The sequence below is a fragment of the Globicephala melas genome, chromosome 13 (genome assembly GCF_963455315.2).
Source record: "Globicephala melas chromosome 13, mGloMel1.2, whole genome shotgun sequence".
NCBI classification, from domain to species: domain Eukaryota; kingdom Metazoa; phylum Chordata; class Mammalia; order Artiodactyla; family Delphinidae; genus Globicephala; species Globicephala melas.
In genome coordinates this window covers 10,407,055-10,430,659 of record NC_083326.1, presented here as the reverse complement: position 1 = coordinate 10,430,659, position 23,605 = coordinate 10,407,055, and the positions used below count along the sequence as shown (strand labels likewise).

Genomic DNA, 23,605 nt, shown 5'->3' with positions numbered 1-23,605 from the left:
CGAGGGGCAGGGGGCGGGGCGGGGCGTTAGGTCGCTCTCCCTGCTGGGAAGTGTAGTTTCTCCCTCCCGGTCTTTCTTGGGCGGGGAGGTTCTCGACTACCTCCGCGTCGCTACCCCGCGTGCCTTCCCCACCTCGGTCACGGCTCTGCGCGGCCGGTCTGCGCATATGACAGGCTGAGCTTCCTTCGGCCAGTTTCCCGGGGCTTCGAGACGGGACGGGGCGGGGATGGGGACCTGGGGCCCCGGCGGCTGCCGTTTCGGTCGCTGAGAGCCAGCCCTACAGCCACAGTCCTTCCAACATGCTCGGCCTCTCCGCTTTCAGAGCACCCCCTCCCCGGATAAGACACCGACTCGGCCGGGGGGGGCAGATCCCCCAACCACTTTTTTCCCTCCTCTTCAGGGCCTTCCCCTTCCCATCCCTGAGCCCGGCCTTCCTGGGTTTCCAGCCGGCCCCTCACCCTCAAAGCAGACGCGGGATTGGAGGAGGGAGTTTGGCCAGGGATGGGACTTAACAAACTCCTTGGGGACCTTGATTCCCAGGGAACAATGGCAGTGACCCAGCACGGATTGGGAACCCAGTCAGGCAGCCCAGAAACAGGGAGATTATACAAACAGATGTAAAGACCCACTTAACAACATGTGTGAACCTGTCTACAAGGCTGGGACGGGATATGAGTTGCGAAGAATCCAGTTTCAACCGAGTGGTGTATCGGAAAAAGATGCCATCTCAGTGTTGGTTTGTGTTTATTTTCCACTGACCCTATGGGTGAAGATATCCTTGACCATTACTCCATCTGAATATGTTCCAGCTCATCCGATGTTACATCACCAGGTAATACAACTGTAGTCTTGCTGTTTGCTCTTTTCTTCTCTTCACCCTCTCTAGCCCAGTAAGCTTAACCTTCCCTTTTTTTCTTAGCAAATGAAAAAGTCCAGAAGCTACAAAATTTAGTTGAGTGGTTCAATTAAACACATGTTTATTTTGGCAGTAAGTAGTGCTAGTGTTTTGAAAATGAGTAAGACAAAGTCCCTGCAGGAAGTTTACATGCTAGTGGTTTGTTCCAAAAATCTGCAATTTCTTGAGCCTTCAGTATCAAGTGTGTTGCTGGTAGGAAATAAAGAACCGTGTTATATATGCTGGGACAAGCCCAGGTCAGGGACCAGCAAGGATCGTTAATGGCGTGACCTTAAAAACTTCGACATTTTTATCCACATTCCACATAAGTATCTTTTTAACCTATTCTTTTAAAAGATAATTTCTTAAAGGTTCTTTTTCATTAACATTATCTTTAATGTATCTCTTACTACGTTTTTCCTTCATTGAGGAAAGATATATCAAATGTTTCCAAATGAGTACATAAAGTGTAAATAAAGGACACTGAGAAAATATTAAGGAAATTATCAAATATATTTACCTAATTCATGGATCAAAATAATTCTACTTCCACTTCATTCCTTCACAGGTTGAAAGCTATGGAGATCTCCACAAGGATTTGGAGAAGAGTCCTAATAATTATTAAAATTCTGGACTAGATCTACTAGGAAAGGTGAAGTAACCATGAGTCTACTAGGAAGGAGAAATTATAATGGTTTACTAATGCTTTTCAAATATACATGTCAACTACGTGCTGTGCCTTGCTGGAGAACTAAACACGAGAAAATAGATTTATGATCCCACCTGAAGGCCTTTAGGTGAGAGCTAAGGAAGACGTGTGCTGATAATTAAACTTTAAGAAGGTTTATTCAGGCAGGTCTTAGGAGAGTTTTTTTTAAGGTAGATTTAAATGTGTCCATTTTAAGAAAAAAAACTAACTTTTTGATCACCAAGAAGGGGCCTGACACTGTTTCAATCACTTCTACGTATATTAACTCACTTAATCCTTACAATGACCCCATGAGATAGGTATTACTATCCCCAATCTATAGAAGTGAAAATTAAAGTTCAAAGTTTAAGCAGTTTACTCAGAATGATAAAGCTGGTGGTGAGTGGCAAAACCAAGATTTGAATCCAGCTCTGTGTTGTCATATTCTTTCCACCACACCAGCCAGCTTCCCTTAATTGAAAACTGGGTGATGGGCCAAAGGACCAATGAGACTCTACCTTCCTGAGCTCATTCAAAGCAGAAACAGCATCTTACTCAACCTTTTTTGCCACATCTACCACAATATCTAACCCTTAGCAAGGATTCAGTAAATGTGTTTGAGTTGAACTGATGTGAATTTGATCCTCTCTGAAGAGGTAACATTTAAGCAAAGACACCAATGAAGAGGAGTCAGTCCTCTGAACATATTGGGGAAGAACATTAAAAACATAGGGAACAGCAAGTACAAAGACCCTGAGGTAGGAAGTTGCTTGGTTGTATTTGGGGAACAGCCAGGAGGTCAGTATGAGTGGAGCTAAGTGGGAGAGAAGGAGACAGGTAGGAATTGTCTTTGGAGAGGAAGGTAGGGGTCAGATCATTTAGTGCCACTGCCACTCACTTTAAAAAGATGAATTCCCAGTAACACATGATCAACAGATTATGCTGCTTTACAAGAGAAAGGAAGCATGATTTAGCTGTTAGAAATAACAATTTATTGAATAACTATTATGTGCCAGGCAAAGGGGTAAGACATTTAAGTGCATTATTTCATTTAATCCTCGTATCAGTTCTACCAGGTTAGGTATTGTCCCAGCTTTACAACTTGAGAAAATGAGGAAAGAGAAATATGAAATAACATGGTTCACAATTAGTCTGTGGCAGAGACAGGATTTGACCCAGGTCTCTTTGACTCCAAAGCCAAAGCCTGCTCTTTTTACTATATCACATTTTCTCACTTGAAAGACTATGAATAAAAAGGAAGAGATTCATGCATGCATGCATTCCAAAAGTAGTTATTGTTCATTGCTATGTGACAGACATAGAAATAGTATTAAAATGTAACACAGCATTTAAAAAAGTTTTGTATGATTACATTCTCATCAGTCATTTGTTTTTAAAACTTTGCAGGTAGATGGACTATAAGGCACTTGCCCAACAAACTGCTCAAGAAATTTTAGGTTACTATCAAGATACATCAGGCTGGAAAGTGGTTAAGACTTCAGTAAGAAGAGAAGTTAAATATGTTTCAAGAGTTTGTTTTTTAATGAGAAACAATTCATTGCAAAGACATTTTTAAAAATATTTTCTTCTACAAACCAAAAAAAAGCTTTTACTTTTGCTTTATTTTTTTGTTTTTCATTTTTTCTGTATCTGACAGTTAATTTATTTGTGGATTTTTATTCCCCTTTGAGAAAAAGATAACTGTTTCCAGCAAGGCTTCTAAGAAATTCCATGGAAATCTGTAAGTACAATCTCCTATTTACAATCATTGTTTTGAATTCAATGACATTGATGTATCTAGAGTTCAATGCTACTTCATTAGCTATAAAACGTTATTTGATAGTGAACAGGAAGTAGAAATTAATTATAAAGTCACTTGTTTGAAATGTAAAATTAATAAAATGAGCAATATGTACCATCTAATTTCCAAATCGGAAGACAATCAGAAAAGAAAATCACTTCTAGTGAATAATTCACTAAGATGGGAAATTTCCACTTCAAGAAATAATTACTATAAAATTAGATTGATATTTTCTTTCTAACAGTATTTCGTGGTCTTTTAAAACTTCACCTTTCCATTAAATGAACCACTTAAAGATAAAGTTTATTTTCCCAATATATTCGTCTTGCTAACATATATAATTTATTCTGTAAGCTGCTTTTAAGGCTATTTTTGAGGATCCTGTTATTTCAGATACAAGTACTCTAAGGGAAATTGTGCTGACATCTTTAACCTTCTTTTTAAGAGTTGTTCCTTTGTTGCTCGTGATATCACATTAATGCCATCAGATCATCATATGCTATTGAGAAAACCAAATATTATTTAGTTTATTTTTGAGGGGTAGGGGTCCACTCCTTCTTTTCACTACTCTGTTTTGTGCTTATTGCTCTTTTTTTCATCTGACTATAATTATCTATCTTGTGCTTCATTTCAATTTTTTTACTGTAGGACAAAGCTGGTATACTTTCTCCTATTCATTTTAATAATTATCAGGAAGGTAATCCCTACCTTTGTTATCTAAATAATTAATGATTCTAATGGTGGCACTTGAAAAAATAGATTGAGCAGGGAGTGGGTAACGTCAAGCCCAGGCACACTATGGGAATAAACTTTTGGATGTTGTAGTTTTTTGGTGCCTTCCAGGTCAGACCAGTGTGGACAGCAACCTATGCCTCAAAGAAACCTTGGAAGGTATTTATTCTACAAATACTTGCTGGGTACTTTTATACAAGGTGCTCTACACAATGCCTAGAGCCATTCAAAAAATAGCTTCAATAAGGCTGTTTTAAAGCTTTATTCAAATTTTTCATCAACGATATTGTACTCTTACATGCCATACTACGCAGACAAAAAAAATTGAAACTTTTTGCACTTGCTTTAAGAGAAATTTATATGCACTGCATACTAGTTTATTTATTAATACACAGTAATATCTTATACCAAATCTTAGTGATTTAACAGACACTGTCTCATGGTTTATGTCATCAGGAATCCAGGTGTAGCTTAGCTTGGTGCCTGTGCCTCAAGGATTCTCACAAGGCTGCAGTCACGGTGTGGTCTGGGGCTTAGGTCGCATCTGAAGGCAGCTCTGCTTCCAAGCTCACTTACACAGTCACCGGCAGTCAGTTCTTCGTGGGCTTGTTAGACTGGGGACCTCAGCTACTTGCCAGCTCTAGGCTGGAAGCCTTCCTCAGTTCTTGACGTATGGGCCTCTCCATAGGGCTATTCACAAACGCCAGTTTGCCTCCCTCGGAGGGATTTAGGAGAGAGCCAAAGAAAGAGCAAACAAGATAGGAGCCAGGGTCTTTCTGTAACCTAATCTTGGAAGGGACCACCCCCCCATCATTTTGGCAGTATTCAGTTTATTAGAAGTGAATCACTAGATCCAACCCTGACTCAGGGGAAGGGGATTACATAAGTGTGTCAATACCAAGAAGTGGAGATCACTGGGGGCCATTTTAGAGGCTGCCTATCACACGATGATTTTGGCAAACTCTCTTTTAATTCTTTTTTACAGTTGAACTATCATCCAATAAATATCAAGCACAGCTTCAAAATTAAGACTGCTAGAAGATACACACATCTCAATTTTGCATGCTTCTTTTGTCAAGCACGGCCCACTGATCCTTCTAAGTTTAGCATGTTTATGTACAGAAGGAGAGTGTGACTGGAGCAGTTAATATTTTTCAAAATATCTATATTATTCTAAATCAGCTGGGGCAGATATTTAGGTTCTTCCAAAGGAAATCAATCTGAACATGTTGATCAGGTTGGTCTGCCTCAGTCGAAACGTTTACCTCCCCCAGCTTGGAATGAGAAGAAGGTGAGATTGCCGTCAAATAAATCAAGGGGAAAAGCTAGGGAAGCTTAAAATTTTCCAGTACTTCAAGCTTCACAGTTTTATTTATAGGGTTATAAATAATCAAAGCAAGAAACATACGCATGTTAATTTAGACTGGACAACCAAGTGTAAACATTGCACACTTTGGGGATATGTAGCATGGTCTAATATGGTTTGCCAAGCTAGTGTCTGGGAGAAATTATCCTTCAAAATGCCCTGTGGGAAAAATGGGTTGCATTGTCAAGTTTTTCAAAACACTCTGGGCTATTTTCTCTTCTCTAAGGTTCGGAGAAGTCCTAAAGTAAAGACATCTGTCAAACTGTAATTCAGACTCTTCCAAATGTTTTCAACGAAGAACATGCTTGCAAAACATTGACCTAGATAGATAATGGGTCACTCATCTCAGATTTGGATTCTAATAGAAGCTCTAATTGACTAGGTATGTACAGAGAGAAGTGATTTATTTTTCATTATCTCCCTACTATCATTCTCTCACATCTCATGGATTATTTCAGTAACTTCCTAGTGGATTCCTCATATATACCTTTACTCAACTACATCCTATTATTCACACAATGGTTAAAGTAGATTTTTGAAATATAATTCAGTGTTGCTCCCCTGCCTAAACCCTTCTAAAGGCTATATTATGCTCTGCAAGGCACTATCTGGCCCCCACCTACCTCCCTGACCTCTCCTACCACTGCATCTTTGCTCTCCTTATGCTACAGCCACGTAGGACTACTGTTGGCACGAGTGCACATCTCAGAGCCTTCGTAGTTGCTCTTTTCTTGCCTAGCGTGCTCTTCACCCAAATGAAGGCTGATGTCATTTTTGTTTTCAAGATCTCAGCTTCATTGCTTCTCTTCAGAGTGACCTTCCTGGCCAATTGGTCAAAGTTCTCAAATACACCAAACCACTGTTTACTACCCTATTCTGCTGTTACCTTCTTCATAGCATCTATCACCAGATGAAATTTATTCTTCATTTGTTGTCCTATTTATTACGTCTCTCTTATTAGAATATAAACTTGAGAATAGGAACTTGAACAAGAAGCAGACTAGAAACAAACTCTTGTTCATCGTAGTATCCCTAACACCAGAACAGTGTCTGTCATATAAACACTTAATAAATATTTCCTGAATGAATTTATGGACTTTAGTTATGTTATATTGGCTGCCAAATAGAAAGCATTTAAACATATTTGTTTCCATTATAACTACAGAACAACAACAACAAAACCTGAAGATATTCTCTCAGCACTTTCACCTTTTCTTATTAATTTCCCACCCAAAAAGCTCCTTTTGTGGTTAGCTTTGAGCACTTGCCTATATGCATGAAAAGGGGGCCAGTTCTTTGGTTGGAATTTTTTTCCTTTCTACCCTCAAGAGATGAAATACAGTTCAGCTGACACATTCCCCTATGTTCCCTATTAATTCCCTTATTAATCTACTGTATGTCACACACTAAGCTAAATAATTTCATTTTTAAATTTAACCCATATATCCCACAAATACTTTCTATTGCCTGTTGTTTTTCCTGTGTATAGATCACACTTTCCATGTTTCTCTGCAGGCGTGCCTCACAGTTTTCTTGAAAACTGGACATTTTAGGGAATTCCCTGGAGGTCCAGTGGTTAGGACTCTGCACTTGCACTGCCGAGGACGCAGGTTCGATCCCTGGTCGGGGAACTGAGATCCTGCATGCTGCATGGCTCGGCCAAAATCAATCAATTTTTTTTTTTTAATCCTTAACAAAAAGAAAACTGAACGTTTTAGGTAATATAGCAACTCTGGATACAGGTCCCACCCACTCACCCAGGGCTTCTTATTGCTTGGGCATTTATTTGTTTAGTGATTTGTCTGGACTAATTCCATGAAGTCTGTTCCCCCCCCCCCCCCCAGTCTGCAGCCTCAGATATACCTGCCCTGATTTTTGTCCTTGTTTTTATCTTTCAGCCTGGCATCCTATAGGTCATCCCTAGGTTAACACAAGCCATTATTGGTCACAAGTTGTGCTTAGCACCCAAAACCAGTAAGATTTTTACCCTTTACTGTCAATTCTGTGTGTGGCTTGGAAACTGTTTTCACAGTTCAGAGAGTTTTATGGTTTTGCCTTGCATGTAGCCAGGGGGCCGGTAGCTTGGAAGTTGTGTCACCAGTCATTCCCCAGAGGACATAGCCTTGGGGTGCACACATTCTTCCAAACCACCAGCGATGAGTATGATTTTATTTTAAAGTGGTCAGAATAGCTTATTGCTCAGTCAGTGATGACTCAGAGATTATGCTTAAGTCTCTTGAGCCAGTAAGACTTCAGCCCTTCGCTACTTAATCTGTGTATGGCTTGGGGAATGCTTGCAAGTCAGTGAAGCCACATATTGGACTGATTGCTCCTAAGTAGGGGCAGCCTAGCATATCCAGCGTGATTTGTCTGAGTAAGGACAGCCTAGTACAAAGCTCCCATTGCTTCTCGGTTAGGGACAGCCTGGTACGTCACTCTGAATGTTCCTTAGTAGGGGCAGCCTAGTACACCCACTCTGATTTCTCCTGAGTGGGCAACCTCATATATCTACTCTCATTACTCTGATTAAGGGCAGCCTAACATTCACTCTGATTGCTCTGAGTAGGGACCTATGCACTAATACACTGAAGCCAAGTAACACTTCTACTCCATGAGCAAGTGGGTAGCATAGGGGAAGGATGGTACCATGACTTTCTCAGTTTGCTCCTGTTATTCTAGGGGTGAGGGGCAGTTTAGGCCCCAGGATTCGCAGCCTACTGTTCCTTAGGCAAAGCCCTCACCCTACCAGTGAGATCAGGGTGTCAGAAAACCCTAGTCTTCTGAGCAGTGCATGCGGGGAATAGAGCTTCTACAACATGAGCTGAGAGTTTCGGTGATGAGAGATGTCAGTGTCCTGCTGATCCCAGGATGAAACCATAGCCCTAGCCTGGATCTCGTGGGGAGAGGGAGCCCCTGTCTTCTAGTCTGCACCCAGCTGGAGCAGAGCTACCGTAGAGGGAGGGGGGTGGCTGGAAGGAGGTCGTGGCTCAGATGCTACAGACTCTGACTTTTCCTACCTAGATTTAGTAGATTTTCTTGAATAAATGTTTCTTCATTTCCTGTGTGCTGTTAGGTCAATTTCTAGGGAATTTAAGTAGTTTTTAAAAGTAATGTTCACCAGTTCAATGACTGTAGAAGAGGGTTTCCTTAGCTCCTCACATAGCCACTCTGGAAGTCCCACTCCCAACTCTAATTATCACATAGGAAATGCCAAAAATAAGATCACTAAAAAGCCTATCATCTTACAGGTGCTTCCCCAGGTTTAAATTTCCAGTATGTAAAAACAGGCACTTTCCACTGTTTTTCTCCTCCCTTATCCTCCTAGTTTACTGTTCAGCAGTACTCATTCACAGAAGCCATAAAAGGCTATAAAATGATTTAGAGATGCATGCTCAAATTAGCATGTTGAAACAAATGCACATTTACTAAAAGGTGTTCATTGCTTCATGAAATAATGATCTGTAAGAAACATAATTTCATGTATCAATTATCCCACATACCAGCTAAAGCTTGTCAGAAACTGTGAGAGACAAGAGAGAATAATTAAAATATTTTTAATTTGACTTGGTCACTTTATTCATAATGAGCATGAAGCTTTATTATAGATCTTAGTAAAATATCCAAAGAACCAATCATTTTAATGATCAATAGATATAAAAATATAGTTCTTAGATTCAAATATGACAAAATTGATATCTCTGAAGAGTCTTGAACACAGTAGATACTGAATTGCTCATTCAATGATAGATTCAATTATTCAAGACATAGAGATGTTTTATGTTTTCAAAGAGGCATTATATTTACATATTTTTTAAAAGCCAGTAACTCCAATACACCTCTAACTAGTGAATTAAGATAAGGTATTTTTTTTAAATATAGATTTTATTCATTTTTTAAAATTTGGTTTGTTTATTTTTGGCTGCGTTGGGTCTTCTTTGCTGCCCACGGGCTTTCTCTAGTTGCGGCGAGCGGGGGCTACTCTTTGTTGAGGTGCGTGGGCTGCTCGTTGCAGTGGCTTCTCTTGTTGTGGAGCACAGGCTCTAGGCGCACGGGCTTCAGTAGTTGTGGCATGCAGGCTCAGTAGTTGTGGCTCGCGGGCTCTAGAGCACAGGCTCAGTAGTTGTGGTGCACGAGCTTAGTTGCTCCACGGCATGTGGGATCTTCCAGGACCCGGGCTTGAACCTGTGTCCCCTGCATTGGCAGGCGTATTCTTAACCACTGTGCCACCAGGGAGGGCCAAGGTAAGGTACTTTTTAACTAGTAACCTACCCTCTACCCAAGACACAACTTTAATTATATTTCATAATCTTATAGGAAGCAAAATAAATAATTTCTGCCTTGCAGTCATATAATACCAATAACTCAAACTTATCTCACCTTTACAAATGACTGGAAAATGAACAATTAGCCATTGAGTAGACAGTCTAAACCAGGAGTTGGCAAGGTTCAGCAAGGTATCTAGACTTATTTAAAATGATGTTGTTCATTCATTATATTCAGTTATTCATTAATCACTTTCTAGGTGCTGGTAGTATAGTGGTGAGCAAAACAAAATGCATATACTTGTAAAGCTTATAATCTTGACATTCTCAAGAAAAAAACCTCTTAAAGTTAATTTTTCATGATTTTATCCAGCAGATTTGCTCCTCAAGGAGTTTTTAGTCTTTGTAAGAGAGAAAAGTACATAAATACCTATAATACAAGGCAGAGTGGGATGACTATCATAAAAGACTCAATATATGTGAAATAATAATGGCTAACATGTATTGAACAGTTAATACATGCCATGTACTATCCTGTAAATATATTAATTTATTCAGTCCTCATGACAGCCCTATGAGGTAAATATTACTCTCTCTACATATGAGAAACCCAAGACTTCGAATAAGTAACCTGCCTAAGGTCAGATAACTGGTAAGAGCTAGAATTTGAAAACAGGTGGGCTGACTCTATATGCTACTCTCCTAACATTTTAACTTTATTGCCTGTGTGTAGTAGCAACTATGAAACATCAGCAAAATCAAATATTAAGTATCTCAGTGTAAAGAACTATGCAGATACAGGTGTAAAGTATTATTAGAATTATTACAAGCCAACTTCTATCAAGAGAGTTTTTAATATGTTCCTGTCTCTTTTAGGGAGCTTCTTTCAAATGTCAGGGAGGCTCTGCAATAATATATGGGTGTGATCAGGCCCTACACATGTGTGGAAACTTGATATGTAACAGATAAGGCATTACAAAAACATGGAAAAGGATGAACTATTTATAATCAGTTGTGCTAACATAAGTGATTATTTATATGTAAAAAGTAAAATTAGATGCTGACCTCACACTATACACAAATATCCATTCCAGGTAGATTAAAGTCCTAATATGAATACAAACTATAAAATTGTAGAAGAAAATGTATGAAAGTAGCTTAATGATCTTGAAGTAGGGAAGGATATCTTGTAGAAGACATAAAAAAGCACAAACCATAATGGAAAATATTGGTCAATTTGACTATGGTAAAGTGAAACACTTCTGTACCAAAAGAAATAAGTGAAAAGGTAGGCTGTAGCCAGAGATATAATATTTGCAATATACATAATTAATAAAGGATTTTAATTAAAAATATAGAGAACTTCTATACTAAGCATTTAAAATATTATACAAGAAGGATAGCTATCCATATGCATAAAATTTTAAAACAAAGTTTTGAAAGAAAAAAGCGAAATGCTTTTGTAAATTATATGTAATGTGTGTACTGTTACTTAAAGTTAAAAATCGAAACTTCCTCTCCGAAATAGAAGAAACAAAGCAGCTGATGCCTAAATGTCCTCCATTTCAATATTGTCCATCCCTAATTTTATCGTGAATAACTATGAAAGGGTTTGGGCAAACCTTCCAAAAAGAGCTTCAGCACATTATTCCCCTTCTTACCTTGATTTTTTTTTTTTTTTTTTTGCTTTCTGTCTCTTCAACACTTATCAAACCATATAATAATTTTTTGATTATATGTCTGACTCTCTGCTAGGCTGAAGTATATATATAGTTAACCCTTAAACAACACGGGTTTTAGCTTCGTGGATTTTTTCTTGATAAATACATATTACAGTACCGCAGGGTCTGCAGTTGATTGAATCTTTGGATGTGGAACTGTGGATATGGAGGAACCACAGATACATAGATCCGACTCTAAAGTTATACACGGATTTTTGACTGCATGAGGCTCAGTACTGCTAACTTTCATGTTGTTCAAGCGTCAACATAATAAATAGTAAATGTTTGATCACTCAGTCAATAAAAGAATGCTATTAAAAGATTAAGGGTAGTCATTATCAGTAAATATATAGTAAGTGCTTAATAAAAGATACCTAATTCGATGTTAGTTAGAAATACAAAAAGGTCAAAAACTCTTTATCCTCAAAATTTACAATATAATTAGAGAACAGATTAATAAAAAAAAGCAATCTAGGGAGGTATATACAAACCCCTTAACAATAGTTTTGTGCTTAAATTTTAACTGTTTTATATCTGCCTTCTTTTTCAAAGGACCTGATAATTATTCAGGTTGTTTTGTCACTGTCTTCTATAGAGTTTAATAATAAGCTCTTAAAAACTTTGTAGATCTGAAGGAAGGAAACCTTACATACTAAGAAAATTTTAGGATATCTCACAGAGAAAACTAGGGACCAGTTGAGCTTTTAAAGAGAGACTAACATACAAAAAAATAGTCTAATGATTTACTTGTTTACCAAATCATAAAAACAAGGTTCAGAGGAAGAACTCTTCATAAATATAACAACTATTTTCTGTAATAATAGCATTTAGTTTTTACCTCACTTCCTCCAAAAATTTTAACTTTTTAGAGGTTTAAAATTTTGATTTTACCTAAACCTATCGCCTTAGTTTAGAAAGAATGATTAACAGAGAGAGAAAGTATGGCCAATATTATTCAGATTTCATTTTCATTTAACAACCTACTGCTAAATTGTGGGTTTTAATCCAGTTTTCTCACATTGTCCTAACTTCATTGGTTGTGATAGCCCAACCCAATTCTATTGATGGATTAACATAAAGGTTAGTTTCTTCTCCAAATCTTGACATGTGAAAAATAAATGAAATTCAGAAGTCAATGTCTATAAATGGAGTTTAATTGTAACATAAGAGTGACTATAATATATTGTCTATGGCTGCTTCACTGATACACTAGCAAAGTTGAATAGTTGCAACATAGAACATGAAGCTTGCAAAGCCTAAATTATTTACCATCTGGCCCTTTACTGAAAAGTTTGCTGACTACTGCTTTAGACCATATTACATCCTTCAATTAAGAATTAAGGCCACAAGATATTGCACAACCACACAAACTTCTCATCAATTACTGTTGGCTTATGATAAATACAGTAGGTAAATGTTTATGAGAAAGAGTTTAGAAAAATTCTAAATGAAAGTAGCCCCTTTAAAAAGACAACTATAGAAACATTATAAACAAAATTTGTAGAAAAATGTAGAAAAATAATTTATATTAATTATTACAGTGCATATTTTTATAAACTGGCGACTTCCAATTGAATATTAGTTTTTTTTTGTTTGTTTTTTTTTTTTTTTTGCGGTACGCGGGCCTCTCACTGTTGTGGCCTCTCCCGTTGCGGAGCACAGGCTCTGGACGCGCAGGCTCAGCGGCCATGGCTCACAGGCTCAGCGGCCATGGCTCACGGGCCCAGCCGCTCCGCGGCATGTGGGATCTTCCCGGACCAGGGCACGAACCCGTGTCCCCTGCATTGGCAGGCAGACTCTCAACCATTGCACCACCAGGGAAGCCTGAATATTAGTATTTTAAATTGCTGATATTACCTTCAAGTTTTCTTTACATTATTTGCTAAATTAGTGTGCTTTATACTGTGATAGCATTATATTTTCAACTTAGACTAACCTTATTAAATTTTGAATTTTCTTTATTTTGTTAACTATAGATATCGTGTTGAAGGAATAATTCCAGAATCAACATCTAAACTATCTGATTTCCTCTACAAACCTGAAAACAGGGTCACATGGGACAAATCATTGAAAATGTACAGCATGGTACAAAAAATTGATTCGGTAATTTACTGTTTAATATCGGACTTTCACTGTATGAGTACACTTTTAGTTTGCTATCTTAGTGATTTGAGTTTATTAAATCTGTATTATGTGGACACTTTGTATTTTATAGGTTCAAACCAAGTTGAAATTTTTATAAAAAGCTTAAAACTTCCTTCTTTATTAGTCAAGAGTTCAATTCCAATTACCTTTATTCTGTTTTAAATGAATACCACATTCTGAACGTGGTCAGCTCTCCTGCAGATGTGTGCCTTCGGTTACTGAGGGGACTGAACTCATGGATTCACCTCCTCCATTAGGTGGAATAAAAAGATTAAGCATGCCTTGTTGATGGGAAGTCAGTAGATTTATCTTAGTCATAATACACTAGATAACAGGAACATCGTAGACACTTACTGTAAGGACTTAAGAACAAAAAGCATGTGACTTTTTTAAAGAGTAAGTGTGAAATAACATTGTGGTTTTAGAAACACTTTCAAATACATTATCTCAGAAATGAAGAGGGAGAATAAAAACAGAAAAGAAAAATGTAGGTAATGGACTAGAAATCTAAAGTCATAGAGGTGAGAGAAAGAAAGACAGAATGCAAGAGGCAAATAGGGCTTAAAAGGGGAGAGAAGATCAGGGTGAGGTGAGGGTAGAGTGAAAGCTCAGGAGGAGAAAACCATGAATGAAATGAGAAAGACTGCTAGCTGGTAGAAAGAAGGAGGAACAGGAAGAAGACAGGAGTGGGGTGAGGGATTCTGAACTCTGGTACAGCACAGTATAGGTCTGACACTTATTAAGACTGATAGACTTCACGGTATGTAAATTATACCTCATAAGCGGCTTTTAAAAATTGAGTCCTACTGTTTGGCTAATAATAACTTTATTAGAAGGAGCTGGTAAATGTGACTGTTGGAGTAATGCAAACTTAAACAGTTGCATTGGTAAAATTCCACATCACTGAGTCTTTGGTTCTTAGAGTCTCCAAGCCGCATTTCACTCATCAAAACAAATGGCCCACATATCTGCCATCACCTTATCAGGTATTTAGAACTCTGTAGGTTAACTTTACCGCCTTTTATTAAACTGATTTTGAAATCTGGGATGGGGGTGAGATTGTAGAAAAGCCCAGAAAGGTAAAGCAGTTTCATCTTGTAGAGAGGCCTTGAAGTTCTTACCCACAAAGAACGCCTGTCCGTGACCTTCTTGGGATTTGAACATGGCCCATCACAAATGAAAATCCAAACAATTGGACTGTTGCATTCATGATTGTATGATACTAATTATACAGTTTCATTAGCATTTCAGATATTTCTGCTGTTGCTGCAAGTCAGCTGTAATAATGGAAAGTATACTAGGTTTGGCATCAAAAAACTTGAAAACATAGAGGAATTTTGTGATTTGCCCAAGGTCACCACAGCCAATGTATGGTATAACCAGGACTTATACCTGATCTCCTCATTCCAAATTTGATGCCTTTTCCAGTATACCACAGTATCTCTGAATCACATTATACTGTGAGAAGAATTAGTCTGCCTTGCAGTGAATGTTTGTAGCATTCACTTCCAGGGGTGCATTTTAATTGACTCATTCACCCCATTGGTGAGGAAGGGATTCCTGCTCTAGGGTTATGGTGGTGGTCAAACACATGACACCAGCACTAGACAAATGAGATCCACAGCACTTTGTTAATCCTTAATCACAGCCCAGGAAGGACTGTTAAGACTTTGTTAAATTAACATTTGTTAGTGGAGCACAGGGTGCCAATAGTGAGCCAGGTTCAACAAATGACCACAAGAGAAATTGAAATAGAGAAGTTTATTACTCACAGGTCGAGGAGGAAGTGTACAGCACGCCTAAGGGCCCCATGTGGGGAGGTCAAGGCAGGCTGCAGACAGAGAGAGGCAGGACCTGAGGCACATGCCTTTATTAGTGTCTGTGGGTGGAGTGCTTTGGGGTTCCTGGGCTAAGGCCAGATTGATCAATTGGAACCAAAAAGAGCAGGGTTTTGGTAAGCTCCACAGGGGGCATCTTACCTAAGGTGCTCACAAGGGGAAGGCCCTGGGAAGTGGGAGAGACAGTTGATCAGAAGCGCTGTTAGGGAAGTCATATCAGGAACTTACATTTGCTTGTGACTCTGAGGGCTGTTATCTGGCGGTGTCCTTACATGAGAGGACTAGTGTTAGTTTAAGGCCCCTGCAGGCTGCTCGGACAAACAAAACGGATACTGAGGCAGCAGTACATGGAGTAGCTTAGCTAAACTCTCAAGGATGCACCACGTCATGCAGTGTGATGTGGGAGCTGCACTCAGGAACAGAGTGAATAACTAGGGGTTGTGCAAGGCAGGCTTTGTAGTATCAAGAGGTTGAGGTGACCCCTGATTCCTGCAGGAGGATCTGATTGGTTGTTGGAATAATTCTGCAGGGTAGCAGGGAACTGAAACGCACTACTCAGGTATAAGTAGGCATTGTGTCTGATCCTGCTGATAAGGAGGGTTGTTGGACTAAGGGTTCTTATCTGTGGGAACAGAGTGGGGAGAGGAACTTGCAGTTAGGCCATTCACCACCCTCCCAGTTTTACCAGATGTCAAAGCAGTGCATATATTGGCCTTTAATTTTAGGCCTTACACCACAAGCTGCTAAGTCAATATATTTTTCAGAATATATTACCTAGTCAGTGTGGGGTAGTAGACACAATATTGTACTGGAAATCCAGGTTCTAGTTCTATACATATCTCTAGTTCTACATGTAATTTAATGTTAGGCTTCAATTTCTTCATCAAAAAATTCAAAGGTTAGATAATATCAAGATTCCTTTCTGATTCTGTCACACTTATGATTATATTAACTCGTGTTAGATATATGATCTGCAAATATTTTCTCCCATTCTATAGGTCACCTTTTCATTTTGTTGATAGTTTCCTTTTCTGTGCAGAAGCATTTTAGTTTGATGTAGTCCCACTCGTTTATTTTTGCTTTTGTTGCCTTGCAGTTATAATTATACATCTAATGTTTCTTTAACACTGAAAATGCAAGTTGACTCGGTGATAAATTCTTAAAACCTCAAAGCCCTGCTTTTTCCAAATACAGTCCAGCCTTATGCAGTTTGTTTCAGGACACATTCATATGTCCTACCATCACACAAAGTTTTGCCATGGGCTCAATATCCCCCCGAGACTTTATCGACTTAGTGTATTTGAAGCACTGCGAAGGGAATATCGATATTATCAGTTGTAAGTTGAAACATTTTGCCCACACTTTGGAATTACTGTGAGTCATTAATAAATTTTTTTACTTTTAACTCACAGTTTGAAAGAAACAATATTTTCAATTAATTATTTTTGTATTTACTTAGTGAGGCCAATAAATGCATGTTAATATAGATAAGCCTGAAGTTTTACCTAATTCTAGAGGTGCCATTTATATCATAGTCAATGATTATGGCATCTCCTGGCCTTTTTGCAGCATATACCCTGCAGCGCTCAGTGTAGATAGATACTTACAGGCTAAAACGTCACAACATACATTATAAAACTACTAAGAAACAAAATTGATCTTTGGATATATACTTTTGTATTTAAATTACATAGAATGGGTATATCTAGAAACTGAAAAAGCTCATGAAGAAAATTTCAATAGATAGGTGTTTTCATAAATGTGCTTATATTTCTTTTAAAAACTGGAGGTTTTGATATACCCTTATTCACCCCCCGCCAAAAAAATGTGTCACTCTGTAAAATACAAATACGTAGCCACTTCCTAATTTGCGTTATTCACTTAAAACATACCAGTTCACACCCCAAAGATCTTTGGACTCCAAGAACTCAAGATAAATCATGGTGAAGGGACTTTGGTAGGACAATGACCTAGAGTCCTTTTTTTCCCTGTAATTCAATTTAATCTCACTATTCCTATGTGAATAGTTTCCCCTACTGTAAACTACTTGGGGAGGGACAGTTAAGTGTTGTTAATTATTATTTTCGAACAAGGTTGCAGTTACTTTGATATATCTGTAGGACTCTTAAGTTTCTGAGTCCAGGACTGAGTCATTGCTCTGCTGATAGCACTCATGTGCACAGTTAGCTCTCTTGCCCATACCACTGGGGACTGCTGTTCATCACTTTCACATATTCGTCTCGTATAGTTTCATACAGTTGTCATTTAGTCGTCTCATTTTTAAATGAGGGCACATAAAAATTTATTCACTGCCTATAACACAAAATACTGTCCATTTGAATCATAGATCTGTTATTATCTATATTTTGAAAGCATTCAATTTGTATCTCATTTTTAGTGGTCAGAGGGAAGGTAAAAAATAAGTATGGAAGATAAAATCAATAAATAGTTATAATCAGTCATTCAGTGATCACTACTGAATTTGCTTTAAGTGATTTTCTTTGAATGAGTTTTTGATGATTACTGATAGTTTTCTTCTTAATGTTTCTGTTGTTGTCTAGCTTACTGTGTATCTTGCTTTGAGCTAAATATTTTGCATGCATTTTCTCACCAATGAGGAAACCGAAGTTCACAGAAATCAAGTTACATAGCTAATAAGTAGCTCAAGTCTTTCTGATTTTCCAAAATCTGTACTAACTACCATACTATGTGCCTCACAAAAGACCCATACTTGTTTGTGGAATATAACAAAATTTTAAAAAATAAAGACAAATATAATCTCCATATTTTAAACAGTGAAAAAATATGTTAATATCACTTCTGGCAGTACCATTTTGCCAACATAATTGGCTCTGTTAAGATGATGAAACAGGTCATGAAAATGGGAAATTGATTCCACCACATTTGTCTCCTAAGCTAGTCCTAAGCTAGTGCTTAACATTATATTTCTACAGAAGTGATTGCTTATGTTAAAATCATATAGGAAAATTCTCTGACAAAAGCAGGATTCAGTTGCACAGAATAAACAAATATATTCTGTTGCACAGAATAAACAGTTGCACAGAGTAAACAAATATATTTGGAAGAGTATATATAATTATCATAAACATAATCATGATCAGATCACCTGCCTTCTAACTTCACATACAATATGCAGTTATGCTGCATAATTCCTAAAACAAAATCTGCTGATTTTTAATTATATATTGAAGTTAGCTACAGGGAATTGGCAGAAAGGGGCATTTAAACTACTTCTATTGACAGACCAAATAACTACATCAAATATTTTATTTTAAAAATTTATAAACCAAAACATCTATAAACCCACTATCCTAATAGAATAGTCTCTTTCTTTGTGATTTCTGCTTCAAATCTCAGAAAGTAATTGAACAATACTTTTAACGTGAAAGATAACAGCATCTTTCGAAGTTCTACATGAAAAAGTGTGAGAGGACAATAGTGATCATACTGATATTCTTTCATTTTTGGCCTGTGTACACGTTCAAATGTGCAAACATACATACATATGTATAAAACTAATGTCACTGCTGATAATAACTAAGTTAAATCAAGTGCTATGTCATACACTTTTTAAGATATGCTACTGGAAACAGAATTTTTCATCTTTGTGGAATAAGTTTCATTTTAATTCTTTTTAATCACTTAGCTACTAGTGTGGATTTTCCAGCATATCCTCCATCTTCAAATTATATCCGTGGTTGTAACCACGCTTGTGGCTATATGTGTTCACCTCTGCAAGAGTAAGTGTTATTTCCATATATTTATTTTTTAACAGTTTTTTAGTTCAATTTGTAATTTGTTAACTAACTCACCAGAAATATGTTCTGGTATATTCTGTTGGGAAAAAAATTGCCCCTAAATACAATTTTTAAAATAATTTTTTAAGTATTTTTGTCTTAAGTATAATCAGAATGGATAATTCCCTATAAAGTATGATTTGAGGTTTCTGGCACTAGTCACATATATACAAACATCCTCACCCCCTCCTATTAACCTTAACCTGATGTTTTATGTTTCTCCATTAGAGTCACTTCTGTGAATTATTAGGGAATTTTTGCAAATTAAAAATAAATTCTCTAGAATTATAATGCAGTTACGTTTATCAGCAATGAATGCTTTACCTTGAATAAATTCTTTCCAATGGACTACCTACTGAGAACAGATACCTGCAGAATGACACATCCAGTAGGTAAATTCAGAAAGGGAAGAGCTGGAGAAATTAGAGTCACTGCCCACAGGTGGCCAGCCTAGGGATAAGATGGTAACATCCAATACACATAGTCTTTAAATGCCTATATATTAATTCAATGTATATCATTCTACAAATTCGTTACATTTTAATTTTTGGTAAATGATTTTATATTAAATAAAAGATATCGACACATAGAAACAGGTGTAAAACTTTATAGTGGTCAGATATAAACCACTCAATATGAGAAAAATATTTTTGTGAAGGAAGTCAAAATAAAATTACATTTAGACCCGTACTCCTTAATATTTTCTCTACTGAATTAGAGAACTAAAAGATATTCACAAATATTTACATTAATGGACAGGATCATTGATGCAGATGATGATGTTGATGACGATATGGCCTTTCTGCCCATCCATCAGTTTTGTGTCTATGGCCAGGACTTTATTCTCCACAGCAGGAAAGAACAAAACAGGGAAGGATTATTACTCCAAATCAGCTAGGTACATCAGCTGCTGGTGGGGACTCTTGTTGGGAAGCTACACAACCTAAAGTGTGCTTCACAGGCAAAGTCCCCTTCTTGCACCTTGTCACCGTTCCCTTTCCACTGCACAAAGCATAGGACAAAAGCTCTGATTTAGATATCCCACCTAGGGTGGAAACTCTCTAGCATCCTGCTGGAGAAGGGTACTGACAAAAAAGTAATTTTGTACCTTCTCTTTCCATGCAGCCCAAGTCCTATAGTAAACTTATAAAACATAGTATCTGTAGTAAAGGTACTCTACAGTAAATGTTGGAAAGGCTTGGTTAAGTGTGTAAAGCCCTAGTAAACTCAAATAGAGATTTAAGACTATACAAACTGCTAGTGAGTCCAGCCATTTGACACAATGTAAAAATAGTCTAAACTCTGCATAGAGAGGGTGTAAGAATATAGACACTCACGGTTTGTTGGAGCAGTGGTCTTCAAACCCCCCAAGAGAATTTTGTAAAACTGTATACTGCCTTGCACATTTTTAAGTTAATATTAAAAATTTTCATAGCATTATATTAAGAGGGTGCAATGTCCAGCATACTCTAAATCCTGACATTTAAAAAAAATGTTTATATCACCCTTCTAAGTGCATCCAATGGAATCTAAATACCATAAAAACTTGAAACCCACCATTACATTATCAATTTCAAAATACATATAACCTTTAACAGAAAGTTTGTGTCATTTCTTTTCTTTTCTCCTTGATCCCATATTTTTACTCTTTTTCCCTTGCATAATTTTATCCTAATAGAATATATCTTATGCTTCGGGTTCTTTTATTAATCACTATCTATTTTCAATCATACCTCAGCAAAAGTAAGTACCTAATTTTTAAAATTTGTTTTATTTTCTATGACCCCAAGTATCTAAATGTTAAAAAATATATATGTGTACTGGTTTAAATTGTTATTACTACACATTGATAAAAATAAAAATATATTACATAGTTGTTCAATATAAAAGCAAATTGTTGGGCTTCCCTGGTGGTGCAGTGGTTGAGAGTCCGCCTGCCGATGCAGGGGACACGGGTTTGTGCCCCGGTCCGGGAAGATCCCACATGCCGCAGAGCGGCCCGTGAGCCATGGCCGCTGAGCCTGTGCGTCTGGAGCCTGTGCTCCGCAACAGGAGAGGCCACAACAGTGAGAGGCCCGTGTACCGCAAAAAAAAAAAAAGCAAATTGTTATTGGAAACACATATTATTAGCAAAACTTAGCACTTACTATGTGCCAGACACTGTTACAAACAATTTACATATACCAAATAAGTCAATTATTTGATCCTCACAATTACCTCATGAAGTCGGTTGTATTACTGTCCCCATTTTGCAGAAAAGAAAATGGAAGCCCAGAGAGATTAAGTAACTTTCTCAGGGTTACACATAGGTAATAGCAAAGCTCAGCTTCAAACTATGCAGACTGGCTTCAGAGTCCATGCTTCTATCAATTACACTAATTTAACTGTAAAAAACATGGGACAAAAATGCTGATCTAGATGTCCCATCTAATAGAATGAGACTATCAAGTCTACTTCTACTTTGCATTTTTATAAAATAAGCATAGGAAACTTTGTTCACATAAATGAGTGAGTTAAAATGGAGAGAGTGCAACCCTAGCACTGTCATTCAATCCCTTGAAATTCTTCTGAGTTATGTGCTGTGAATTACATAGTGACCTATGTAACAGGTCACTTTTTAACGACCTATGTAATAGGTCGTTTTTAACGACCTATCAGGTGACAACTCAATTAGATCCTTACATTTTATTGAAAGCAAAGAATTGACATGACTTGGTAAGGTTTTATTACCCAGTCATCTGTCATTCACTTTCTCAATTCACTTCCAATAGATTGAATTTTCCCTTTAGCATCTCAAAGATTTTTATATGCTGGAGTAAAGCACCTTGGTACCGTTCAGTATTATTCAGTGGGGAATGACAGGCATCCCTTGGTTCTGTAAAGCAATAGAAGGGTGGTGTGAACAGGCTGGTGGCAAGAGAAAAGCCAGCATCTCCATCAGAGACGTATTCTCAGATCAGTTTAAGGAAAAGTTACATGGAAGTTAGAGATCTGAAAATTTATTCCCTTAAATGTTATTCAGTCTCTCATACCCCTTGGCAAGTCTTCATATACTCTAGTTTGAAGATCACTGGGTTAGAATGTAAAATACTACAGTCTTCTTGGAAGGCAGTTTGGAGATAACATTTCAAAATGTTAAATGCACAAAAACTTTGACCTAGAAACTCAATGCAAGTATTTATAGCAGTGCAAATGGATACATTACAAGATGCTTTATTGCAGCTTTATTTATTTATTTATTTATATTTTTTTTGTGGTACACGGGCCTCTCACTGTTGCGGCCTCTCCCGTTGCGGAGCACAGGCTCCGGACGCGCAGGCTCAGCGGCCATGGCTCACGGGCCCAGCCGCACCGCGGCATGCGGGATCCTCCCGGACTGGGGCACGGACCCGTGTCCCCTGCATCGGCAGGCGGATTCTCAACCACTGCGCCACCAGGGAAGCCCTATTGCAGCTTTATTTACAGTGGCAAAAAGTGAGAAACAACCCCATGACGGTCAATAGAGGACTGGTTAATAGAGTATGAAATACCATGTGCAATCATGAAAAACAATTAAGCTGATCTATATAGATTGACACAGAAAGAGGTGCATGATATCATACTAAGAGGAAAATGAAACTAGTTCCAGAAAAATAAATATGTCTCATTTTTGTAAAACTAAGAATGTACATGTGCATATATGTGGGGTACATATACATATATGTACATACATGCTATCTTTGTATATCCATAGACAATAACCTGAAAAGATACAGTCAAAGTTATAAATAGTGATTATCTGATGAACAGAGTGAGGGGGAATTGTGAAAATGCTCTACAGTTTAAATTTTCATAAGCATGTATTACTTTTATAATTTTAAAAAGTCAATAAAATGACAAAAAGGAAATGATAACTAAAACTGAAGACTTTAAGATATAGTCTGACTACTTAATATTTTTATGTAAAATAGTTTATTTATGAGTGTGCAACTCACTCTACATTTTGTCCTTCCTTCCTTCAGTAGCTGTTTACACTGTCATAAGCGCTATGTGGGCAATCACTGGCGAATAAGACAAGCTTCCTGCTCCTTGTCAACTTGCACACTCCATAGATAAACTTAAAAATTCTTTATATTTTTTAACTCTTCCTTTGTTTACAGGAACCCAGCATATTCCAAACTAGTGATGTTTGTCCAGACAGAAATGAGAGGAAAATTGGCCCCATCAATAATTGAAGCAACCATGCCTTCCAATTTAGTAAGCTTCCTCCTCAATGTAAAGGATGGAGTAAAGACACAAAATTCTATCAGGACGTGGATGTCATCATGATGGGCATTCGTCATTCCGAAAGAAGAAATGA

General features: G+C 37.5%; 1 protein-coding gene and 1 non-coding gene across 2 annotated transcripts; both read left to right on the top strand.

Annotated features, from left to right (window-relative positions):
- The first annotated feature begins 85 nt into the window (after positions 1–85).
- Positions 86–23,605, top strand: STARD6 (StAR related lipid transfer domain containing 6). The gene is given in 9 exon segments (XM_030867975.3): positions 86–832; positions 1,464–1,547; positions 2,991–3,084; positions 3,275–3,324; positions 13,442–13,568; positions 16,668–16,785; positions 19,116–19,209; positions 23,406–23,537; positions 23,539–23,605. Coding segments are annotated over 7 exon segments (678 nt in total). The 5' UTR covers positions 86–832; positions 1,464–1,547; positions 2,991–2,994.
- On the top strand, positions 7,041–7,113 carry TRNAA-UGC (transfer RNA alanine (anticodon UGC)). Its single transcript has one exon. It is a non-coding gene; the product is annotated as a tRNA-Ala (tRNA).